The sequence below is a fragment of the Mchenga conophoros genome, linkage group LG1, assembly GCF_057382185.1.
Source record: "Mchenga conophoros isolate Kocher_MC1m ecotype Shallow Benthic linkage group LG1, M_conophoros_male_GT1.1, whole genome shotgun sequence".
Lineage (NCBI taxonomy): Eukaryota > Metazoa > Chordata > Actinopteri > Cichliformes > Cichlidae > Mchenga > Mchenga conophoros.
This window is the reverse complement of record NC_140526.1, coordinates 11,427,769-11,452,861: the sequence shown is the minus strand read 5'-3', so window position 1 is coordinate 11,452,861 and position 25,093 is coordinate 11,427,769. Positions and strand designations below refer to the sequence as shown.

At 37.6% G+C, this 25,093-nt stretch overlaps 1 protein-coding gene across 2 annotated transcripts; it reads left to right on the top strand.

Annotated features, from left to right (window-relative positions):
• Positions 1-50: 50 nt before the first annotated feature.
• On the top strand, positions 51-24,945 carry nptnb (neuroplastin b). Of its 2 annotated transcripts, XM_085259400.1 has the most exons (9): positions 51-184; positions 10,401-10,748; positions 15,166-15,340; positions 16,401-16,495; positions 19,396-19,529; positions 19,903-20,176; positions 24,197-24,218; positions 24,327-24,400; positions 24,493-24,945. In XM_085259400.1, the coding sequence occupies exons 1-8, from the start codon at positions 109-111 to the stop codon at positions 24,385-24,387; spliced, it is 1,185 nt and encodes a 394-aa protein (XP_085115526.1). In that variant the 5' UTR covers positions 51-108; the 3' UTR covers positions 24,388-24,400; positions 24,493-24,945. The 2 variants fall into 2 exon arrangements, with proteins under 2 accessions (XP_085115526.1, XP_085115613.1); XM_085259487.1 differs by lacking the exon at positions 10,401-10,748 and having other exon boundaries at positions 53-184.
• Positions 24,946-25,093: the final 148 nt, after the last annotated feature.

The following is a 25,093-nucleotide window of genomic DNA, read 5'->3' as shown; positions in this document are numbered from 1 at the left end:
GGTGCGATGCTGGGCCCGTCTCTCTAGATCTTGTGATCACTAGCCTGCACGATCTCTCCTCCCACATTCGTCCGATCAAGACCCCGGTACTCTGATCGAGCCCCAACGATGCATCGTAACGCAGTGATGCTGGCTGTGGTCCTTTTGGGGAACTTGATGCTACCTTTCATCTCTGCTCAAAACGGTAAGCAAACAGCTGTGACCATGACATTACTGTTACCATCGCATTGAGGGAAAGTGACTTGGCTTGTGTGAGGACGCGGAGGGAATTGTTTCTAAAGAGGATTTTGAGACCGCGTTAAAGCCATAGTTTCACACCAAGACTGCAATTAGACAGCAACATATATAATTTACTTAATGCCACGTTAACAAACACAAATACGACTGTGTTGACGTTTTTACAATGTTATTTATTGCTGTATTGAGTTTTGTTGGCGTGTTTGTAGGAATAATTTACTGTCGCAGATTATGCTGTGGAATACTAGTAAGTTTTTTTTTAGTTTTTTTTTTTTTTACTAAGGTCTAAGATTTGCAGTTTACCTTCACTGCCCACATGAGGTAGTAACCTATGGCTGTCAGTTTTAAGTTTGTTTAGTCAAAGGGGGAATTGGTAGTAAGAGTATGTCAGGCAAGACTAACATGCTCTGGATGCTGATCAAGTGACATTGTCAGCAGCAAACACAGGCAAAAGATTCACCTGATGTGTCTTGTAAACACTGCAAATACCAGGCCCTTCAGTGTCAAAGATGTGACTGAGCTTCTGATTGACTGAAACTGTTCTGTGTTATTCCACATTTTTTTTGCCATGCCAGCATAAATGATCATTTCTTGTGCAAATAATTCTGTCTGTGGGAAATTCTATAGTAAAACAAATAACAGTCCCATTTTTTAACATCAGATCTCCTACCAGATAGCCACAGTAAAATAAATAAATAAAAGTATTTGGCTGATAAGTATCATTTACGAAGAGATGAAAGGATACTTATTTGGCAGTTTTTGAAAAAATCAGTGTCTGTTAATCATAATAAAACTAGCATGACTTGGTTTAAACAAATGTCAGCAACATGCTGTTGGGTGTTCCAGGCTGTCGTCCTCTGATGCAGCATGTCCTGACTCCAAATTCTGTTGAATCACATCACCCAGAGGGTCTCACATATCAGCAGCCATTCATGAAATCAAGGTGGAGTCTTTATATTTTTAATGTTTTTAATGTTTAAGTATTTCTTTAGTAAGCGTGATTATGAAGACAGCATTAAGATGATATACTTCTGGAAACAAAGTGTTTAATCTCATAACTGACTCTTTTACGAATCTGATGTAGCCACATGTCAGAACCCACGTGCTCACAAACGAGTGACACTTAATCTGCTATCACAGAAAACTGTGGCAGAGAATTATGATGCATACTCATAATTTTAATGCTTAACGTCCACCTCGGCTTTGCTGCGGGGGATAATCGAACACCCACTATGCAAGAATTAATATAACATGTGTTTAGATGGTTGTTTGAGAACACTGTGAAAATTCCAGCTCTGTGGTTGCTAATTTTGCAAGTATTTCAGATCGAACATTTTCAACATTAGCTTAGTCTAATCAACATGGGAATAACAGCTTGCACTATTTTTATATAATACAAACAACAAAAATGCTAAAATAAATAAAGTGCTGCAACAAAAATCATGATAGTTTAAAAAAGTGCAAAAACAACCTATGTTTATTTAGCTTGGGGTGGACAGGAGACTCAAATACCAACATAGTTATATAACAAAATTATTACTCAAATTCTTGTCTTTCTTTATTGTTAATTTCTTTGAAGTGCCTGAAGTGAGTGTGCATACTGTGAGGCATTCTCTCATCTCGCTATCTGGAAAATCAAATACACAATAATTCCTCTATTGTTTGACAAAGCTCAAGTAATGTCTTTCCAGACACTTCCTCTGGTCTCTGCCCAGTTTTATTACCTACTCACTGAGGTCCAGTTCACACTACAGAAACACTCACACACACAATAACATCCAGTGGTCAGTGAGAGGCAGAGCTATGCCACTCAGGCTGTCTGTTTCATCTGTATTATGTAGAAATCACAGGTTTGGTAAGTGCAGTGATAAACTACTGTTAATACCAAAGGTAATATTTGCTCACATTGCATGCAAAGGCCATTTAATTTCTCTCACACAGTTCAGATTTAGGGTAATCGGTGCATGGCTTCTTATGCAATCCGAAATTTTCCTGTGATATTACAGAGTTCAGACAGTGATGTGGGGACAATAATAATTATAAGTGCATGAGATGTAATCACTGTATCTAGGAAGCAGAGGGAATTCAAGTCATTTCCTCATTCCCTGGGAAAAGTAGGCCCACATAGGTGCACAGTTTCTGTGACAGAAATTTGGAGGGACTGTAAATAGCATCCGTCCATTCTGCCTCGTTTCTATTTTTACCACCGAGACACAGCACTGAGAACTGTGGCTTTAAGGTCCTTTTGTGAAAGTGAATCCATTAACTCTTAATGGATGGCCTCCTTGTGCACAGCTGCCCGGCCCTCTAAAGAATCACTAGGTGGCTGTGGACTATTTAAGCTGAGAGATGATGTGATCTTGATGCAAAGAAGGTACTGGCTGTTGAGAAGGTAACTAGAGCTGACCTAAGGAAATGCCTTTGCCTCTTACATAATTTCCCCCTACGAATCACGTAGTCTACTCTTTTTTTGTTTTGTTTTTGCATCATCTGTGTTTGCATGAATCAAAACGTGGAGAAGGCATACTAAGATATTTTAAATAATGAACTGATATTATCACTTACATGTTCAAATGTAAACACTGTTTTCTGTCATTGAGGGGCTCAGTTAAGACTGAGCATATATGGCATCGAAGATGGCTTCTTCTTTGGGGTTTACTATCTACGTACAAAGATAGGAATGCTGACAAGCCACACCTAAATGCATTCCAACATGTAAGCAACAACCCTCTCAAAAAATGTAATAATAGTTTTCTTTGTCAATAAGTGACCTTCTTTTTCTGCTTTATGTCACTTAGGCATTATCTTCATCTGAAGCAAACAAAGCATTTTAAGATGGTTCATTTGTGAGTCTGGAAAATATGCTGTGGGACGGAAGCCAAACTCGTACACTGAGTCATGCCTGCCCACTGTGAAATGTGATATGGCCTGTAGTGATTAGGAGCACCATTGCACTTTATTAAACACATTGCAGGCATACAAAATAATGATGCACATCTGTAACACACACTGTGATTAAAAAAGAACAAAACAAAAAAAACCCCCAACATATATATATATATATATATATATATATATATGGCATTTCCGCAGTTTAGCTTCTGGCCTCTGATACTTACTGGTCTCGTAGCTGGGAACAACCCCAGCTATGTGTGCTGCACAAGGACTCAGGGTCAGAGAGAATATTCAATTAGGATGTTACTTTGATTTATGTGGAGCCAAACTTTCTAATGGGCATGAGTGTTTTTCAAGTGATATAGCACAACAGAAAACCTATTAGCTGATTTTCAGCTCACATTTATCGTGACAATAGTTCTAACTAAAAGTACAGTAGGAGACTTGGGAATAGCATTTGTCACCTTGTGTGGTAGACAGTACTTTGAGCACACTAGTGTAGTTCTTATTTCTGGAATTATTGTATTGTTACATCAAATAATTTAAACTCCCTTGCTTTCACTTTTGAGCAGAAGTAGGAAGTGTTTAGTGGTTTTATGGGATTAAAGAATTTTTACCCCCCGCACAAGGTTTATTGGGATTTAAATCTCATTAAACTGTTGCCTCTCGTCTGTGATCCCAATATCAGATTCAAGTGTTACCAGTAGAACTGAAATGGTGAGCCTGAGGCCTACCTTTTCTGAAAACCTAGCTTGCAAGTTTTAATTACAATTATATGTGAGTCAGAAAACATGTATTCTATAACTTGTATACTTTTTACTCAGAAATATGTGAACACTGAAAGAATTTTATTAGCATTTATACATCTTTTTATTCCAGATGTTAGTCCTGACCCTCTAGTAGCTATATACATTTCATGCATATATTCATTTTGGCATATATTAATATTTTAGAGACTCTGAAGCTTTAGTGAAGTGGTTTTAAGAGTAATTCTGTTTACTCTACTGAAGCATCCACAACCAATTAGCAATAGATTTCATATGTAGTAGTTATTTTACCAGACTCGATGTACAGAATTAATATTTGGGTTTTAGCTTTGATTTTCTAACAACCAAGCTTTTTAATGCCATATATTTGCAACAATGATAAAAACAGTTAAGTTTCAGTACTGCTCTTTTCTCAAACATGCTTCTAGCGTTTTAAAGATGAGTTTCATACATACACCACTTCGTGTTTGGTAGGTATTTAAAGCAGGACAACTTTTAGAAGTGGTTACTAGTGATGTAATATGCTGGTCATTTGGTAGGCGTTAGTGTTCAGAAACATGGAATTAGGGTTAATTAAAGTTTTAATGATCTCAGTGAAAAAATACATTCATAAAACCGATCCCATATGTATGTGGAGTCCTCAAATGTAAAGACACTGTTGCTGATCTAGGCATATGGAACTTATGCAATATCATGAGTCCATCTGCTAAGCTGTTATTAATGTTATATCTACAGCAGTCAAGAATAGCCTCTGTGCTGCAAATTTTAGTACCAGGGGATACTATCATTATCAGCTTTTACAATAAAACTGACTACAAGGCATTTCTTTGCTCCACTGAACTTAGGTGAAGTGTTGAAATATGCACTTGGGGCCTGAATGGGATACTTCCCGTTTGTCTTGTTAAATGATTTATTCTAAATAGTGACTTTATCTAAATATGCACAAACTCACAGACCTGTATTTGATGTTTTTTTTAAATATATTTCTCCATTGCTTATGCTCCATGTTGTGTCCTGCACTTTATTTTAGCTCTGCGTTTTGTAAAACAGTTTTTTTCATTCATCCTACTAGATACCCAAAGCACATAGAAGCTCTTACTTAAGCCTAATCTGATGATCTCTGATGATTGCCTACAGAATTTGCTTGACAAATAGATTCCTGATCTTCCTCACTTGTTTTGTGGCACCTGTGAGGGCAGAACATGTTACAGTTTTATGATTATTTTTGATATTTGGAGATTGGTGACCTTAGCTCACTCTGAGGACGGCTAATCCTCAAATCACCCTGAAATCATATCTAGATTTTCTTTAAAAACTGGTGTTTAGATGATATATTCACACAGTTTTTTAAAATGAAAAAGTGAAAATCAAAATAAGTTATAATGTGACAAACCCAAGAAGTTTCCTGAACTTTAAAAATCCCCTTTTAGGCCACTATTTTGAAAGTTTTCAAGCATAACTGACAGGGGATTTCTAAAAATCACCCCGCAGTTCTTCAGCTGAGACACCTGAGTTAGAAAACACAAACACTGCAGTTGTCTTTACTCGCGAGGACGGTCATAGAGCGCTCGTACTCCAGACTCGCGCTGTATTACTGTCTGCGTTTTTTATTTATACAAGCTTGTGTGTGTGTACAAAGATCACAAAGTTATTCTAAGAACTCAGAGCTGAGGTTCCCCTTTTCTAAGTCTGCATGTTCTTATAAAAGAGGACGGTGTTAGTTGCTTATCACACAAGAGTTCATGTCAAAAGTCACATAGACATTTGCCTAGTCATCAATAAAAGAACACATTTCATGAAGCTGATCACACTATATACAATTTTCTTTTAACAATAACAAAGACAACCAAATACAAACACTGGGCAAAACTATGACACATTTCAAATGACCTGTATATATATATATATATATATTTGTCACAGCATCAATCATGTAAAACAAAGTGCTCTCACATTCACAAACTTAAACGCTTGCAAATACACACACGCACACACATTATACATAACTAGTTCATTGGCCCTAGGGGGTTTCCTACCCTGTGCTTTCTCTGTCTGTGTTGTGGGACTGTGGACGGGGATCCAGGTTGTAGGCAGGCAGCTGACTCACTCTCAGGCTGCATGGCGGTGGTGTGGGGCTTGTTGTCAGTTCTCAGGGGAGCTTTCTTCTCTACCTGCATGAAAAGAGCATGTAGGCTTTAATAACTGTGACTTCCATTCAGCTTTAGACAGAGCGTGTTACAGACGACTGTAGGTTATTTTGCGATAGTACTGTACAAATGTCAAATGGAGGTTAAGTAAGCTAAAACATTTGACACTGTAGTTCTATGACATGACGGGTTTCATTATTTTTTTAGTTTGGGATCATTTAAACCATTCAATCATATAAGATTTTGACTTTCCTGATTAAATGAGTAGAATTTGAGGTAATAAAGGTTGTCACAATAACAAACTTTATTTTCCCTGAAGGAAAAAAAAGAATATTTCGACATAGTATCAATTCATATTATTGCCCTGGTCATCCATGCCCACCTGCAGTGGTTCCACTCCCCATCAGTGAGCCCATTCCACAGTTTGAGTCCCACTGCTCATATTTGTTTCATTTAATGTAGTTTTCCTTTGAGGGTATAACATATAAAAACATCCACAGCTGACTTTGCTGCTGAAAAGCAGACAGCTTAGGTTGTAGCCAGTTATGTCAGTTCAGCCATTTTGTTGGCTTTATAATTTGCAAAAAAGAAAAGAAATTGCAGGTACTGTTATAATGCACAACAACCTGATAAGACATTGGTGTGGGTAAGGGGAGATTGACTGAAATTAGTCACATTTAGCAACAGAGCACGTGAAAATGTACTGTGGTACATGAAAGTATAACTGTGACACAGATACCATCTCAGTTTTCGGAGCTATCTTTAAAACCTACAGACAGAATGTAAATGATACTCTAAAGATTTTTGGAGTAAACATTTCTGCAGTCTCTGCAGACCTTTCAAGTGCCTGAAATATAAGCAGAGCCTTTATTTGCATGCCTTCAGTAGCTGATGAGCAGCATACAGGATCTCTCCTCACAGACGAGTCTACTTCTTGTTAGACTTTTTTGATAGATCATTCCAGATGTCAGGCTGTTATCTACACCATGTTATATTCTGTTTTTTATTTGCATACACTGTGCACAAACAGCAAATCTGACTTTCTAATGTGATGCAAGTTCACCAAGTCCCTTGCACCAAAGTTTGTTTTCAATATTGTGTATTTTGAGGAATTAGACCACACCCAACCTCAGGCAGTATTTGTGTATAATGCATAAAATTAATTTAGACTTATTTTATTCATAAGTTTTGCAATTCTAATGTTGTTTGACTTAACATTAATAAATAACGGTTAAAAAGTTAAGTCATTTCCACATAACTGCAGTTCACACTCTCAGTTTTATATTGTTGGAACTTTAATGTATGTGCATTTTATTTTTAGTTGTGGACAGGCAGAAGTATAAATTTGAAATCGTATCCCCCCAGGCTCTCAGCACCTACTTAGTAATATAAATACTGGTTATTATTACATGACTACAACAAAAATGGAATCAGCTTTGCAAAATGTGTTTATCACCAAGCTATCACCAAGCTGCTGAGATCATTCCACCAGTCATACCACCATTCTCTGTCACTTCTCGTCTCCCAACATGATTTGAAATGAATAAGTACCAGCTGGCTGCTTTGCGTTTTGTTTTCACTGCCAGTGTAAGCTCCTTGTTTAAACAACTTGAAAATTGGTCTGCTCATTGGCCTGGTGTTTGTGTAGTTTGTTTCTATGAGTATTTCTCCAGAGTCTCCCTGGGCTTGAATTTAAATTGAGTCGTCAGTTTCTTTACACCTTGGAGGACATTCATTATGTTTTTTTGGTTTTTTTGAGTAGTTATACTGTAATTTTGTGATCTCATGCATGGATGACTCTAGTTGTATGTGTCATGTGACACAGCCGGTTACTGAGAGTGAGATAGTAAGTGTTTAGTTATACTGAAATATTGCTTTAAATATGTAGGTGGAAAGGCTAGGATTCACCCTGTGGGATAATGTGGTGAGCTTGATGGGCCCAGATGTTTCCAGAGAAAAGAAACAAATGCTAATTACTCTGCATATCTCTAGGCATTGCACATAGTTGTTGCACCTAATATCCCCAGACACATCTCTAGCAGGAAGACTGCATTTTTTTAAAGATTTTTGCTAAATTCTCTTCAAAAATTGTATTTTCTATTAGAAATGTTATTTTCGCTTGGCTTTATGTAACCAGGGAGTTGTTGGGTAGCACCCTTGAAATCATTTCATTAAATTAAATTAATAATTTCTTAAAACATTGATAATTTTTCCTTTAAACTAACAGCCCTGAAAAATGCTTTGTGTTTTGGCATTATACAAATGGACTTTTTACTCATTCACCTGTTAGTTAAACCTTAAATCAAATATTTTAAATGAAATATTAGTGGATTTATTGTGGGGGTGAATACTGCAGTTACACTCCTTCCTTGGGCTTCTACAAGCTTATCTGTTCGTGCGCCTAAGATACATAACTTTGAGGAGGACAGACAGATCTAGGAGGGCCTGTAAGCCGTTGTATTTAGACACAACAAACAGTCTAGCACTCGGGAGACCTAAGGCTTTTCATTCCCATTTCCTGTACCAGAATTGAGGGCAGTGTTAAGGCAGCGTATTTTTCTAATGATTTAAGCACGTGTGGTTTACAGCTGACAAAGCTATAGGGCCAGCAGAGAACAGTGTCTGTGGCCCAGGTGATTTGTCATTAAATCGGGTTCATTAAGTTTGCCAGTGTTTTGCTGGGCTAACTACTGACATGGAACAGGGTTGTGAATCAGGCACAGATCCATGCCTATGGATGCCATGGGTGGATTATGGAATTTTTTGTGAAATTCACCATATTTCATGTTTCGTATATAACACACAAAGACAGTCAGGCAGTCTGTCTGAGCGGCAGACTTGGGAGATCGCATACCAGTATTGGAGAGATGAGGGCATATTCAAGTTTCACATTACGATGGAAAAGCTAGTTGAACTCAGACTGTGTTATACCACTGTGACCATATGTGAATTTTGAAAACCTGCTCTTAAAGTCTAGCTTATCCAAAATGTAAGCAGCCTGACCTAATTTCTAGCATTAGCAGGAAGAGCTGATATGGATGAAAAGAGATTATAATGCATACATACAGTTACATTTATTTAGGACAATTTTGGTGAAGTACTTTACATAGGCAATATGAAAATTGACAAAGGCAGATCTTTTATTTATTACTTTCCATGCTAAATGTTTACAAAATACAAAAAAAAAAATCATTTCATTTACAAGCATTAGTGCTTGTTGCATTGCTAAGAGTGGAGCACACACAATCTGACGTATATTCAATTTCCTCCTACAGTTCAGTGGCATACATGTTTTGTGAACTGGTGTAAATACCCTCTGAGTGTGAAAGGGGGTGTGAATATGTTTGTCTGTCTCTATGTGTTAGCCCTGTGACAGACTGGCTGCACCTCACCTCTCAGCCAACATGTGCTGGGATAGACTCCAGCAACCTATGATCCTAAAAAAAAGATCAGTGATTTTGGAAAACAAATCGATGGTTATAGGAAACTGATATTTTTATTTATTCATGATACTTGTCTAACTAACAAGCTAAAATCTTTGTTGGAGGTAATAACTGCATGCAACGGTTAAATCTCCAATATTTTGTTATTTCGTTTGAGAGTTCAACAGTTAAATATCATTTCTTCCTCTGACAGGGTGGCATGAAAAGTGAGTTCAAGGTAAACCTTTCTTGATCATTGCGTTTGAAAAATCTGTTTTGGATTTGTTACAGTGTTTGCATTCAGTAGTACCAAATACATATAACATGATATTTTCACCTTAATGTTGTCAAATAGGTGTGATGCCCTGACTACTAGGACACAATAGCTGAAAATAGAGTTAGGTCATTGTTCAATTGGCAAACAAGCCATTAAAAAAACGATTAAGGTACATGGCACTAGGTGAACAGTTCCCCTTCTCTATATTCTTGTGTCTATGGACTGCATTTAATGTACTGATGTTGTCTTTTTGTTCAAGAATATACACATGAAAGGTACATCCCATATCTTCGTATGGTTACGTGTGAAAGAGACAAAAAGAAAAGGCAAACAAGATATCAAGCACTATTTGCAGCTGGCACTGTTTTGCGACTGGTTGACTATGACTTTGTGTGACAGTTGGCCTTAAGTGGGCCAGGGAACCTTGACGTTGAATGGACTGGATTTACAGAATCATTAACCTTTTTTTTAACCTATCAATAATTTCAGGCTTGCTGCTTTTTGATTTGCCTTTAATCATCCTCTCTTTTGTTTATATGTTCTCTGATCCTATTAATTTCCTTCTCTTTTCCTTGGCCTTTCCATGCCTTCCTTCTGCTCTAACCCTCTTCTACCCTTTCCTTCCCTGCCATCCTGATACGCTTTTCCTCTCTAGCTGGGTTTGTCAAGTCTCCACTCTCAGAGACTAAGCTTACAGGAGACACCTTTGAGCTGTACTGCGAGGTGGTCGGTTACCCCACTCCAGAGATCCAGTGGTGGTATGCTGAGGTCAACCGAGCTGACTCCTTCAAGCAGCTGTGGGACGGAGCCCGCAAACGTCGGGTATCTATCAACACAGCCTACGGCACCAATGGAGTCAGTGTGCTCGGTATCACACGCCTCACACTGGAGGACTCTGGGACCTATGAATGTCGGGCAAGCAACGACCCCAGGCGCAATGACCTCCGACAAAACCCAGCCATCACTTGGATCCGCGCCCAGGCCACCATTTCGGTGCTACAGAGTGAGTGGTCTATGTCCCATAGTATCTAGATGGTCAACAAACTACAAATCCCCACTCCCAACCACTCAAGGCTGTTAAAACCTCTCAAGAGCTCACCCTCACTGCAACAGTCACTGGCCAGGCTTGAAAAAAATGAAAAAAAAAACCAACATTATTCAAATTCCTTTCTTAACTTGATTTATAACTTTCTAACTCTTAACAGAAAAAAAAATTTCAAATTGTATAAATGGCTTTCTTTTTGTGTTTTGTTTTCATTAATATTAAATTAGATTTGGTAAATATTTCTGTTCTCTTTCTGTTCACTAGATTCCCTGTCTTTCCAAAATCCATTGAGCATCTTGTTGTAAATAACCACAAACCCAGGAACTTTACCCAGTCTCAATCTGCATTTTCTTCTTTCTACCCGCAGCAAACCTTTATTCTTACTGTCTCATTTGTCCTTTTACAATATTTTGATCATTATCTATTTCTCTGTATCCTAATTCCGACCCATTTCCTATTCCTAAATTTATTTGTGATACTTATTGCTTTAACATTAAGCTGTGTCTCTTACATTGTGTGGCTTGTTTTGTTTACTTCAAAGACCTGCCTGCTAAATGCAGTGGAAATCTAGCGGTGCTTTGAAGTAATGGTGCTTTTCTTTTGGCTTTCTCACTCTGGGCACGGTGCAAATGGGACTGAAAGAAGACACAAGGAGGGCTCTGCTAAGGTGTAAAACAGTGATTCCTGCTGTCAACTCCTTCCTGATAAAAGCAAACATTTTCTGCTTTCAAATTTGTGTGTGGTAATCCAATAAAGGATGGAAATGTAAGGGAGCTGTGCATGTCTCTCTCCAGATGAGACAGACTTAACTTGTACACAACAGCCCCTCTGGACCTCCCTGTGCAATGTGTTACCTTGTGCCTTCTCAGCCATGAAGAGTGTGACTGTGAATCAGTAATGACATTATATCCTTTAACCCTCTACTCAATTCACTCAAACAGTCATACAAACTGAGTTTTAACTGGACCCTTCTATCCTGTGCATGCTTCAGTGCTCTGCCCACTAGAGCACAGGGACATGTGGAATGTTGTTAGTCACAGTGAAGCTATCGGAAAAGTTTAGATGAGTCTGATTTTTGCTGGCTCTTCTGATTGGACTGACATATTTTGATTCACGTGTGAGTGCTATTTGTTAGGATTGGGGCTGATTTAATTTACGCCCTCATTCAAAATGGTGAAAAGGGCACTAGGGTTGTGGTTAGCAGTTCACTTGGGTTATTTGCATGTTATTTTCTCTCCAAATCCTTCAGGTCCTAAATATATTCTGTCATTACTGAGGAGTAAATGTTTTATCCATATACATGTAGTATGCAAATATTACATGTATATTACAGGCTATACATTATAGCCTAGCAATAGTTTGTCACTCAGGAAATGTGCAACAGTCTGGTTGTCTTGTTTATTTTGGTCCCTTTTTCCCTTAATTTACTTTGTTAATGTGCATCACTCCAGAGAATATGCCAAAAAGATCTAAATATGTAAATATATATGCAGTATTTGATTTCAGCTACAAGGCTTTTTTTAATTACTGAAAAAAACGAAATCTACTGCAGATACATTTGTTATTGTGTATGTGCCTAATTAACATGTGTTTAAAGTGATACTGTACCCAAAGCTATGAAACACTCAAATATTTTTTGGGTTCATAACAAATGAATAGCCATTTGGGAAATATTGATGCCACCCATGTGACTATGATGAATGCTACAGCCAGTTAGCTTAGCTTCAAATGGAAACAAAAGCAGAAAGGCTAAAGCTGACACCTGCTTCCAAGTTCACATAAAAAGGCAGTAACTGCAACCTCATCAATTAACTGAGTGTGTTTACAAAACTAGTTATTGGTAGATAATCTTTATGCTTGGCAGCTGTCTGTAGCTTCATATATTTTACACCAACATGAAAGTGGTTTGTATGTTCTCATTTGATTCTCAATGAGAAAGCGAATGAGTATATATCCCAAAATGCTGTTCTTTAACTGTGACTTACATTGCAAGTCATGTAACTTACAAACCCAATAGTAAAGTTTGTCACATTGGGAAAAATATCAGAATATCCGGAACCCCCCCCCCCCCCCCCCCCCCCCGCACACACACACACACACACCAAAATATGGCTAAATACATCAGTTTTGCATTATAAAGGACTTACTCTGCTGGAGTGGCTTGAGCATAAAAGCTGCATAAAAATACTTTTTTGTTTTTATAATTTTGACCACTACCAATTCAAATTAAAGTTTTTTTTTCCTCTAAAAAAACAAAACAAAATACAAAACATAAATCTTTTCCATAGCATTTCAACGGTTGAGTGTTTCATACTCAGATAGCTTCACATAGATCTTGTGTGGAGTATCACTAAAGCTAACTACACACAACAAATCTCACTGGATTTTGAGCGCAGACATACTGTACACCCAGAAAGCAAGGTAGCATCCTAACTGTCATAATGGTACGAATTGCAAAGAGATATTGTTATTGTTATTATTATTATTATTATTGTTATTGAGTTCTTAAGAGCATTTAGCTCCACCACATGCTCAGAATGTGGTTTTCCTTGACGGTGCACCTTTCCTGTTTTAATATGCTACAAAGAAGTTATGAGGCCTGCCCTGCTCTTTAAAATGACACAACACAACTGTGACACAGCCACTGCTAAGTTGATTAGTATGTCTAAGCTGTTAAGATTATTTGATTTAATAAATCTTGGCAAACTCCAAAGCTACTTAAAAATTAAAACAGATCTGTCAAGTATCTGCCAATCAGTTTGATCTAACCATCCAACCTCAAAGTAGCACTGTATTAGAGTAGCTGCCAGAGGAAAAGACTAGGTTTTGTGATTTGGTTACATTCTGGTATGACAATATATTATCCAGTAGTTACCAGATTTTAAGTAGTGACAAGGTGTCCTACAAACAACCTCTGGTTAAATTGCCTGTGGACCATTGTGCTGTGTTTGCTAAATGTTAATTTATGTACCTCATGTTGTGCGTTTGTACGCATGACTCGAACATACTATTAATAGTTCATGTGGCTCTGCTTGGTGGGGGAGAGAGAGAGATAAGGGGGGAGGGGAGAGACTTCCCCTTAGCTATTGAGTGTACAGGATTACAGCAAGAGGGTACCACAAATGCTAACAGAAGTCAATTGCTAGTCTCAGTAGCCCTTCTTTCCCCTCTCTCTCCTTTTGCCTTGCTAGTGGCCTTGCAGAAGCAGCCAGTAGTAGGATTATGATGCTTCTCCTCTCTGCTCCTCCCCTCGGGGGCTCCATTGTTGCCATGGTTGGCCAGCCCGGGAGGAGGAGGAGGAGGGGCAGTGGAGAGGAAGCTTCTCGCTCACTACTCAAGGCAGAGCAAAGGGCACCTCGCTCTCAGATGACACCTTCCCTGATTGTCCTTGAAGAATTGACCCTGGTATTGTTTGGTAACCAGTGTGGTTAGCTATTTAAACGTCTACATATACATTCAGCTCCATAATGTCAAAAGGTCTGTTCACTTATGTAAATTATTATCTCCGATGTCTCATTTGTAAGACTGTAGATCACAATTAACTGAAAAATGTGGCCTCATGTCATATGTTACACTTCCATAATTAAGCATATATGGTTAATGCAAACCATCTAATTATGTATATATTTTTTCCTGTGGATATGGGTTAGGTTACAAGCTCAGCAAAGTTTAAGAGGCTAATAGCTGCAACAGCTCTTAAAAAAACAGTCATACTAAGGGTTACCTCTAGAAAAAGTCAAGTTTAAGAATAGGTTAATCATGAAGCACAAACAGTTTATAACACTACTGGCCCGAGAACACTCACTGTCGATCATTAATCTGATTTTTTTTTTCAGTGATGAAGTGTCTAAACTTTTGTGCAATGCACAAGTTATGTTTTGTGATTACATGCTGGTTATGATTGAGGCCCCTGATCATCAGGTACATATAATGTGATGATGTTTTCAGACAAGTTGGCAGTAGTTTAATCAGGAATTTGGGTGGTACACCATCCAGCTTTATAATTAACCTTACTGCAGACGTCAGTTAAAACGTGTCCGTGTTAGTAGAACACAGTGTGAGAGCCACAATTCAAATTTTACCTTGGTAGATCAGTTAAGCCTTCATTTTACTGCTTAAAACAAATGAAACATTCAGGTAGTACTGTGGATAATTGCTATACACAAGATTAATATTATACGCAGAGCATCCTGGTGGTTTCATGTCCTATTATGCTTTTTGTTTATTTGTTATGTGAACTTCACTTCATAGACACCCTCCTACACAGATCATATAAAAACAGAATACAGCCTACAGCAAGTACAGCATGGGAGGAAGGATAGAAACAGATTTGAGCCTTATGTTCTGGGATAAGGTTTGACTCTCTGTCTTCCAGAACCAAAGATCAATGCCTCTGATCAGACCATCTTAACAGCAGACACCTCTAGTAAACAAGTTATCCTGCAGTGTAACCTCACCACTGCCCATACACGCCACAAGGAAAGCTTCTGGATGAAAAATGGACAGGATATCCCCAACACACGGACGGAACAGAAGGACACAATATACAGGTGACACAAAGATTTTCCTCCTAGTTCCAAGTTGGACGTGCAGCGTAGGAGAGAATAGGTAATGAGATTAAGTGATTTCGTTAATGTAAAGTAAATGAGAATTCACCTACAAATTATCTAAATGATTCATGTAACCTGAAGGTTATTATTCCAGTAAAAACAGTGCCAAGTTAATCTCGCCTTGTCATATTTGTCTCTGTAGGGGACTTGAGCAGTGCTTGAAGAGCAGCACCTTGCAAAGCCAAAGTCTTACGCTAATTAGAGTCTAAGCCTGAAAGGTGACTGTTGTACAGAGTTTCAGTTGTAAACCACAGTGTAGTGACATTTCCTGTCCTACAAAAAACAGTCAGTGTGACTGTTTGTGATGAGTTTCTGTGGAAAAAGAAGAGACAGGAACTACATTAAAATTAAAATGTACATACAGTCTTACTCAAAAATACAAAGAGACAGTATTAATTATTCTCAATTTAACTTGAGAATCCAGGTAATTCAGACTTCTGTATGTGCTTGTTTTCAAATATTTTACAATTACTTATTGAAACCTGGGTTGAAATTCATTTCTGACTTCCCATTTAAAGCTTATCACTGCGTTAAATCAATCTTAAATCATATCTCTGCGTTTATTTAGAAATGAAAAAGTGAAACCTTTATTATAGCCTAAAGTACCAACTAGTTGTTGCTTCCTGTTGTCACACAGTATAATCATTGGAGCACAAAGCTACTGTCGCCCCCAAAGACATACCACAGACTCTCTCTAGCCACAAGATAAGACCAATTGGTCACTTCCTTGTCACATTACATCAGTAATACACTGAAGAGTACAGCTAAAATGCCTATGGTGCCCTTCTCTGCAGTATGCAGAGCTGCTGTTCCGTAATATAACAGCATAATGCCAACATTTGTCTCCAATGGCCTTCTGGGCTTTTACTGCTGGAGTTCAGTAAACTAATTATTAAAGTTAACCTGGAATTATTTTACATTACTTGACTGCTTAAAGTGTAAGTTACTGGTAAGTGACTGGTGGTATGGAATAATTGGTTTTGTTATATTTTTGTTGCAGAATCAACAAGCCGCGTGCTGACGATTCTGGGGAATACATGTGTGTTTACACATTTGACACGGCACCAAATGCCAACGCTACGATTGAAGTAAAAGGTATGATTTCTACATGTCATAAAACAAGTCAGTAAGACAAGAATAAGATTGCTTGATGTTAGCAAACATGATATGATTGAATAATGTTAGCTGACTTCCTCCCTGGTGTATTCAGATTTTGAGAAAGCACTGACATTTTAGCTCACTGCATGATGACATGGTAATGCCATTTGTGGTTTCCCATTGAGAGATGGGGGAGTGAATGTAACCTAAAAACATTAACCACCTAAAGCTCTGTAAAGAGAGCCCAAGTTTACGAAGGTGTTTGCATTCATCCAGTGCAGTCGTGATGACAGGGAGTATTCCTGAGGCTGCTGTCAGTCTTGGCTTTCACTGAGACAACACTCTAGAAAAATGGACAGGCACTGCACATGCTCTCCAAAACATGCAAATCACAAAGCCCACTTGGAGGCATCCTTATATACAGTTCACTAAAAAACTGGTTAATATTATTGTTTTTTTTTTGTTTGTTTTGAGGGGTTTTTTTTGGATGGAATCAACAGTAGAGAAAATTATGAAAATGAACTAGGTCATTAGACGTAATAGCAGGAAAGCTAACCAGAGAACAACTGTGTTGCTTTCATTCAAGCTGACAGTGAAGCCATCAACTTGAATAAAGGATTGAGTAAGGGCAAGTGAAACCCTCTTCAAGAGAAGCTTGCCTGTGTGTAGTGCTTAAGCCAATTTGCTGTGGCATGGCTATGGTGCATACTGAGCATGCCCTGCCTCTTACTCTGTGGCTGTCTTAAAGCGCTGCCTGATTGCATAACATGGATGATGACCGTGTGTGTTCTGCTTGCACTGGATCGTGAGATGATGGGACACATCACTATTCAAACTGAAGTGTCCTAGCCATCACTGGACTGCAGGCCTCTGACTTTTGAAGCTTGCTATCTGTCCTGGAAGAAAAATCAGTGGGCTGATGAAAAGACTTCATCATATGCTCATTATTATTATTTTTTCCATTCAATTTTCAGATATATCTTAAACAGCCAAACATTTTGGTGTCCAGTGTGAGTACCATTGCTGGATAAAGAATTTTCTTCAGTTCTTAACTGTTTTTGTGATTTTCTAGAGGTGTTTGAGATCTCTTGTGACCCAGGTAGCAAGCCCAGTGTTAAGCAAGCCAGCTTTGCACTGCACTACTGGCAGCAGTTCACTGAGATCCCTCGCCTACAGTGTCCTTGGCACACTCATCCTTGCAGGACTCAGCTCAGAGGCAACAGATGGAGGGTTCTGTGATGTTGTAGGATTAAGGCTCTGAATCCGGTCCCAGCCATCTCTGTGGCAGGAGTAGAGTTTATTGTCTGTGACACTAAGCTTACCACAGATACATATTTGGTACCTCGTATTTCACAAATTTCCTTAAATTCTAAGCACATTTCTCCTATGAAATGTCTTAATTTGAATCCTGATCCCTTTCCTCAAGAGAAATTGACAATGCAGAAATCGAGAGTCACAATCTGTGCTGTAGGTAAAATTATAATTAGAAAGCGAACTAAAGAAAGATTTAAAACTATTTAACATCTACTATCCTGACCAACTTTTAACATTTTTCTATGACCTTGCTCTTTCTAACACAGACCTCTCGCGTTCATGTGTTACCTGTGTCTAGCACACAGAGATTAATAATCACAGTCAGGAGTGTGAAATGGAGGTTTCTGTCTGTTTTTGCACCACTCCGAGGGCTGTCTCTGTGCTGTCAGTCACTGACATAATACAGTCAGGATAAGGCACAAATGAGCATAACCACTCCCCTGCTGAGGGAGCACGTGTGCTCCATAATTAGAGTGGGATGATGTCACAGAAGAGCTCAGACCCCTCCTGCTCCATCCATGCGCAGCTGAAAAATGCTCACTCCAGGCCTCTCTTATCCTGCTTAATTGCATGGAAGGAATCATTGTAATTTTTGAGGATTAGTGAAAGAAAAAAAAGGAACAGCTATTTTCTTGATGCTGTGGAGAGTTAAAAGGAGAGTTCATGTTTCACCTTTTAGAAAGACTTCTTTTCATATATCAGTATGACTTGGCACGTGTTGCAGTGCTTTATGGCATATGCCTGAATTTATTAAGCTCATAACCCCTGTTTAATTTTCATTATCAGTTAATTCATTAGTCAGAGCCAATTTGCACATTTTTTTGTGGAATTCACTGAAGAGTTTTTTGAATGGAAACATCTGGAGGCACTCATATCATACTGATAACCCTGTTCCTTTATGAATTATATCCTACTGCTTTTTATCTGCTCCAATGTGATATTCTCTAATGCGTGTTTGGGAGTAGAGTACATGCTTACAAAATAACTAAACATCAAAAATGGCACTTCTTGATAAAAGCTGTATTTCTTTGCAAACCTCTATTCTACTGAGTGAAATGCTATTTTGCACATAGGGTTTATTTTATTGCAATGTTTGCCCAGCTGAAGAGTCACAGGTGGTTAGTTTGTTTCCATATTTAGGCTGAAAGGGTGTGAGATACATTTTCCAGTGTCTTAACAACATTTTTAATCATAAAAAAATCTAAATCCACAACGTTTTGATTGCATGGCAATGTTGTGTATGAAAAAAAAAAAGAGTAATCAAAAGAGTTAACTGGCAAATATATTGCAGATAACCATTTACCTTAGCATACCAGATCAACCGCTACTTAAGGAGAAAAATGCAAGCTTGAAATGTAAAATACAAAGTGATGTAAGACTTTTTTTCCCCAAATGTCTTCCTGTAATCTTTCAGAAAATTTCAGAAGAAACTGAAGGAATTAATCCAATCTTAGAGTACACTAGCCTCTAAATACCCAAATAGGAATCTATGTAATCCTCATTTATGCCATCTGGTAGAGGTTTAAATGTTGCATTGAATGTCTTACATCAATATTGTTTTTTAATTTATATGACCTTTTCAGCAAAACCGGATATCACTGGCCACAAGCGAAGTGAAAACAAAAATGAGGGGGAGAATGCAACGCTTTACTGCAAGTCTGTCGGTTACCCACATCCCACCTGGACATGGCGTAAGATGGATGGAAAATCCCCAATGGTATATAAATATATGTATACATATATATTGCATCTTTATAAAAATGATATATTTTTTGGACAGAGAGAGGGAAGGGACATGTAGCAAAGGGTCCCAGGTCGGATTTCAACCCAGGCCGCCGCTCTCCAGCCATGGAGCGTGTGGTTGCCTGCGGACCCACTGAGCTAAACTGGCATCGCTATATATTGCATCATTTTTAAAATGATAAAAATTGACTGAGAAACAGACCGACAGGTTTAAGAACGATGAGAAAGTTATTATAAATATAATATAAATGCAAATATATAAAGGTACAACAGGTATGCACGATAGGTAGGTTTTTGGACGTGCTTGCAGTTCAACTAAATTAAATGGTCATTATGTTTCAATGCAGGAGCTTGACAACTCGACTGGGAGAATCTTCATCACCAATAGAGACAATTACACAGAGCTCAACATACTAAACCTGGATATTAACACGGATCCTGGAATATATGAATGCAATGCCACTAATGCAATTGGAAATAATGCTCAGACTACAATTCTTCGAGTCCGCAGCCATCTTGCACCACTTTGGCCTTTTCTGGGTGTTCTGGCAGAAATTATAATCCTAGTAGTCATCATCGTTGTGTATGAGAAACGCAAGAGGCCAGACGACATCATCGATGGTAAGACAACATTTGCTTTTCTAATGGCAGTAAGAATCCATAAGTAACTAGTAATATAGATACCGCATTATTTACATTCACAGTGCAACTCTGCAATTTAAAACCTGTGAGACATTTGTGTTGTTGCTTTAAAAATACCAGTAAATCAGAAGATCAGTAAAATTTCCCCATATATTTTAAGAAATGTAAAATAGTTCAAATTTTTTCAAATTCAAATTTTATTTGTCACACACACACAACCACACACAGTATGACATGGGGGTGAAATGCTTGTAGCTGTACAATGCCCGACCATTAAATGACAGAAGAAAAGTTTTACAATATTTACAATTTACTACAAAATTTACAAATTAACTTAGGAATTTACAGTAAAGAATGTGCAAATAGTAGAAGAGATTATGAATTATAGGATTATAGGAAATGTGTGGTGGCGCGTGTGGTGATGTGTGTGAGAGTCCAGTCTTATAGTGACGTGTGTGGGAGAGTCCAGTCCTACACCTGGTTCAGGGCCCGAATAGCCTGGGGGAAGAAGCTCCTCCTCATTCTCTCTGTTTTGGCCTTAAGGGAGCGGAAGTGCTTCCCAGACCTCAACAGTGAGAAGAGTCCATTGTTGGGATGGGAGAGGTCCATCATAATCTTCCTAGCTTTGGACTTGCACCGCTTGGTGCAAATGGACAGCAGGTCAGGGATCTCTGATTGAATGATGCGTGAATGATTGAATGAGTTGCAATAGGGTCAAAAGTCATCGACAATGGATTGCACCCAATTTTAAGTTACTGGAACAAGGAGACTTTCAAACATGATGTTGCATTTGCTGTCAGATGGGATCTAGAGTGGCCAGCTGATTTGCCTCCTTGCTCTTGAGTGGTGTAACAAACGGAGAATGGAAGAACATATAAGGATTATATTAAGTTGGCACATGGAAATATGGCATAAATCCACATGTAAACAACAGAGGGGGGGCAGAGGGAGGGCACAACTCACTTCAGATAGTTGGCTATTAGTGTACTGTTCTCATGGCAAACATTTGCTTGTGAAGGCAGAATACAGGAGTTATTAAACATGTAAGGTAATCAATCCATTATCAGTCCCACAGTATATCTTAACTGGTTAATTCTTGTCCCCTTCCCCTTCTTTCCAAATGGCAACATAATCTAAATGGGTGGTAAGTGAGAGATCCTGCATGACATTTTTTTTCTGTCATTTTGAATGTTTTTACAAGCCTACTGTCCATCCCAAAATATCATGATGCTTGATGCAGTTTTGAAATTTTACCACAGTCAGTGAAGTTGAACTTATACAAAGTCATGGTAAAATAAAATAAACAGATAAATAAGTCTTATCCATTTCCATTAGGCTTATTAGTTCGACAGGCAACAATTCTTTTTTAATGGATATGGAATCTGTTTTGTATGTCTCTAAAGAGCAATTATTTGTAATCAAAGTAAAAGCCCAATCAGAATGATTGGAATCATACAATGTACATTACAAGCATATCTAAACAATTTATATATAGCCAAGTTTGAATGTTGTATTATCAAACAAAAGACTATTATGCGTATGTCTGGTGTGGTGTGGAAAATTTAATTCCACACCATATATATATATATATATATATATATATATATATATATATATATATATATATATATATATATAGTACCCCATAAATAAGATAATTTGAAATAAAAAAAAGCTTCTCCTGTTTCAGCTGACAGGCAGAACTGCTTGATAGTAATTTGTCAAGATGACAAAGTCTGCAAAGCTCAAAGGGATCTTCAGTCACCACGGGTTCTGTCTGACCTCTACTCATGTAGATTTGTCTTCTTTTCATTTTTAAATAAGGCAAGAACACAAAAAAAGTTCAATGCCTCAACAGTTTCCCTGTTTATGTGAATCAAACCAGCTGGGTACCCCAGTTCTATGTTACACACAGACTAAACAAATATTGCTTCTGGGTACATCCCACTTTTTATTGACATAGTATGAACAAAATTAGATTTACCAAATAAAATGTGCAAGCAATAGTTAGAAAATAAGCCAACTTGATTAAATTTACATATATTAAAGTGTTTTTCAAAGTCTTGATTCTGTGAAGACAAAGTCACATAGAAAGTGTTGTGTGACAGGCTTATGTATTAATCCTTAGATGGGGTCCAAAACAGTATTTGTTGATGCATTTAAGAATATTTTTTTATGTCTCAGTTGCATATATAAAAATAACCAAATGTTTTAAAATGACATACTATTAGGAGTTTATTTCTTTAACAAACTAGAATCTGTTATATTGTGCTTAGTAATTAGAGAAGTAGAAAAAGCACGAAAATATTTCATTTTCCTAAAGTACAAACTCATAGCACATAAGAGATATGCAACTAAACCACAAGTCTAAGTAAGCTCTGTGCACAGCCTCTAGTTTGGTTTCATCTACTGGAAAATGAAGCGATTAAGGTAGATTATATTTGCCATGTTTATGCCATTCAAATCAGGAATGAGGACTTCCAGCTCACGATACACAGCTTTTTCTAAAATCTCCTTTTAGCATCCCATATTCCCAGAGGTTGCACACAGACAGGTTTTGGCCCCTGTCTGTGTGCATTATGAATTCTGGTCTCTTGATGGCTGAGCTGTTTGAACACTTTTTTCACTACACAGCCAAAGGCTCTGATGCAGGCTGACATTTCTATCCTATGTTTCGAAACCAGCTGCTAAAATTACAGATTATGCTGTGTGATTATTTGCTAAATAACAGCCCACTTTATGTCACGAAACAAATGTTGTGATATGAACCCATATCTATTTTCTTAGGTTTAAAAATGACACTTCAACTTCCACTTCAACAGACTTGATGTGTTACCATGATTATTAATCTCACACAGTAAAAATCTGTCATTTGTTATTGCATTTGTGCTTGCAAAGCTGTAATAGTAAACATAGCTTTTGTGGTGTATACATATGAGGTGTTAAAACAGTGTTATATGCTGGCAGTTGTTCCTCCTTTAAGTACTCCCAGAACCATGTTGTTGTCTAACATTAGATCTGCCATAATTTGCTCCATTTTAATGCCATGGAATGTTGCTAATGCTGCTAATCTCAGACTTATAACTGCATGGAAAATCTCTCACTGTGACTGGCTACTTACCTGTTAACACATTTCATCTGAATGCAAAGCACCAACCCCAAGGCTGTGGAACTAACTTTTCACTCAACCCAAATTATTTTTCACAAGTTCCTCTTCTTTTGGTATTTTTTATTGTTACAATGTGGTCTACTTTACTATGTTTTACTGCACTGCCTTAAAATGAATTTTGGCAATTTTGTATGACTGACACAATTATTTTACAAAAATATATACTGCCATAAAATCTATGTTCTACTTCTTGGATTGGATAGACTCTCTATATGCTGACAGACGGGTTAAAGAAGGCGCATGATTTTTCTTTTTGCCAAATCAGCTACACTATCACGCTCATGTACCAGGCCCCTTCAAAATCACTATGAAATCGCTGAGTGTAATTAAAAGATGGCTTTAAGTGAGCCATCTGCAATCCTCCTACACATATGCTCAGCCTGAGATGAACAGGAACCCCATGAGATTCAGATGGCGTGTGAGGTTAAGTTTACAGTGTTGGGTGTTAAAGATGCTCTTTAAGGGGCAATTCCTTGGTTTTAATTCACATTTCAGTTTTGCTACTTCAATTATGTCATTGCTGACCAAGCACACATTAATGTCCAGAAACACTTTTAATGTAAGAAGCTACTTATTGCACAAAGCATATACATGCATATGAAATTCAAGCAGTTAAGCAGGTGATGCCCATATCTAACTTTCAGTGTCTTATCAGTGCATGATTCTGTCATAAAGGCTTTTAGCTGTCTTCCTGCATTTTCTGAACTTTTAACATTTTTTTTTTACTATAGCGATATGAAGAAACATGCCAGTTTTTTTGTTTTTGTTTTGATCTCGCATTTAACTTCTCTGTGCCATTTTTGTCTTCTTCTCTCCTCTACCCCTCAAAGATGATGAACCAGTTGGGCAAATGTAAGTAAACAAGTATCTTTATTGCCACAAATATAATTCATATGGGGATACTGTGATCTGCATGCCCATTACCTTTATGCCACTAAATTGTAAGTGCTTCTTTCCTAGGAAAACAAATTCAACAAACAACCACAAGGACAAAAACATTCGCCAGAGGAATACGAAATAAGCAATTTACTCAAGTAAGACACTGTTGTAGAGGATTGGGGCTAAATATAGAACCCACTGTGAGGATTATCCATAGTCACGCCTTCTCTTGAATTTCTCTCCGCAGATGAGATGGCTAAACTGCATTTTTTTGACTACGTGAAGGTGTCAGAGGTGGATGGAGCTCTGGGCAGTTTTGAAAAAAGCATATCTTGTCTCATTTTATGAGAAACAATATCAGCATAACACTGGCAACAAAAAGAACATAATGGCTGTCTTAAGCATGCCTTATTCAGTCTTAAGTGGAGATTTCAGGATGAAGAATAATGACTAAAACCACCACAGAGGTGTACACATTTTTAATGTGCTGTTGATGTCTCCTTTCTTGATTTTATCATGTCCTCAAATGAGGTGATCCCTTTTGTATTACATATCATGTACAATGCATGCAAGATAATTACAACGCAATAGGATACTCAGAATAGACATTTTCTGTTGTTATCCCTCGTGTGGCTTTTTTGCATCCAAAATTACCTTTTTTATGGAGTCATCCTTGCATATACATATACACACATATATATATATATATATATATATATATATATATATATATATATATATATATATATATATATATATATATATATATATATATATATATATATACATACACACACACATATATATATATATATATATATATATATATATATATATATATATATATA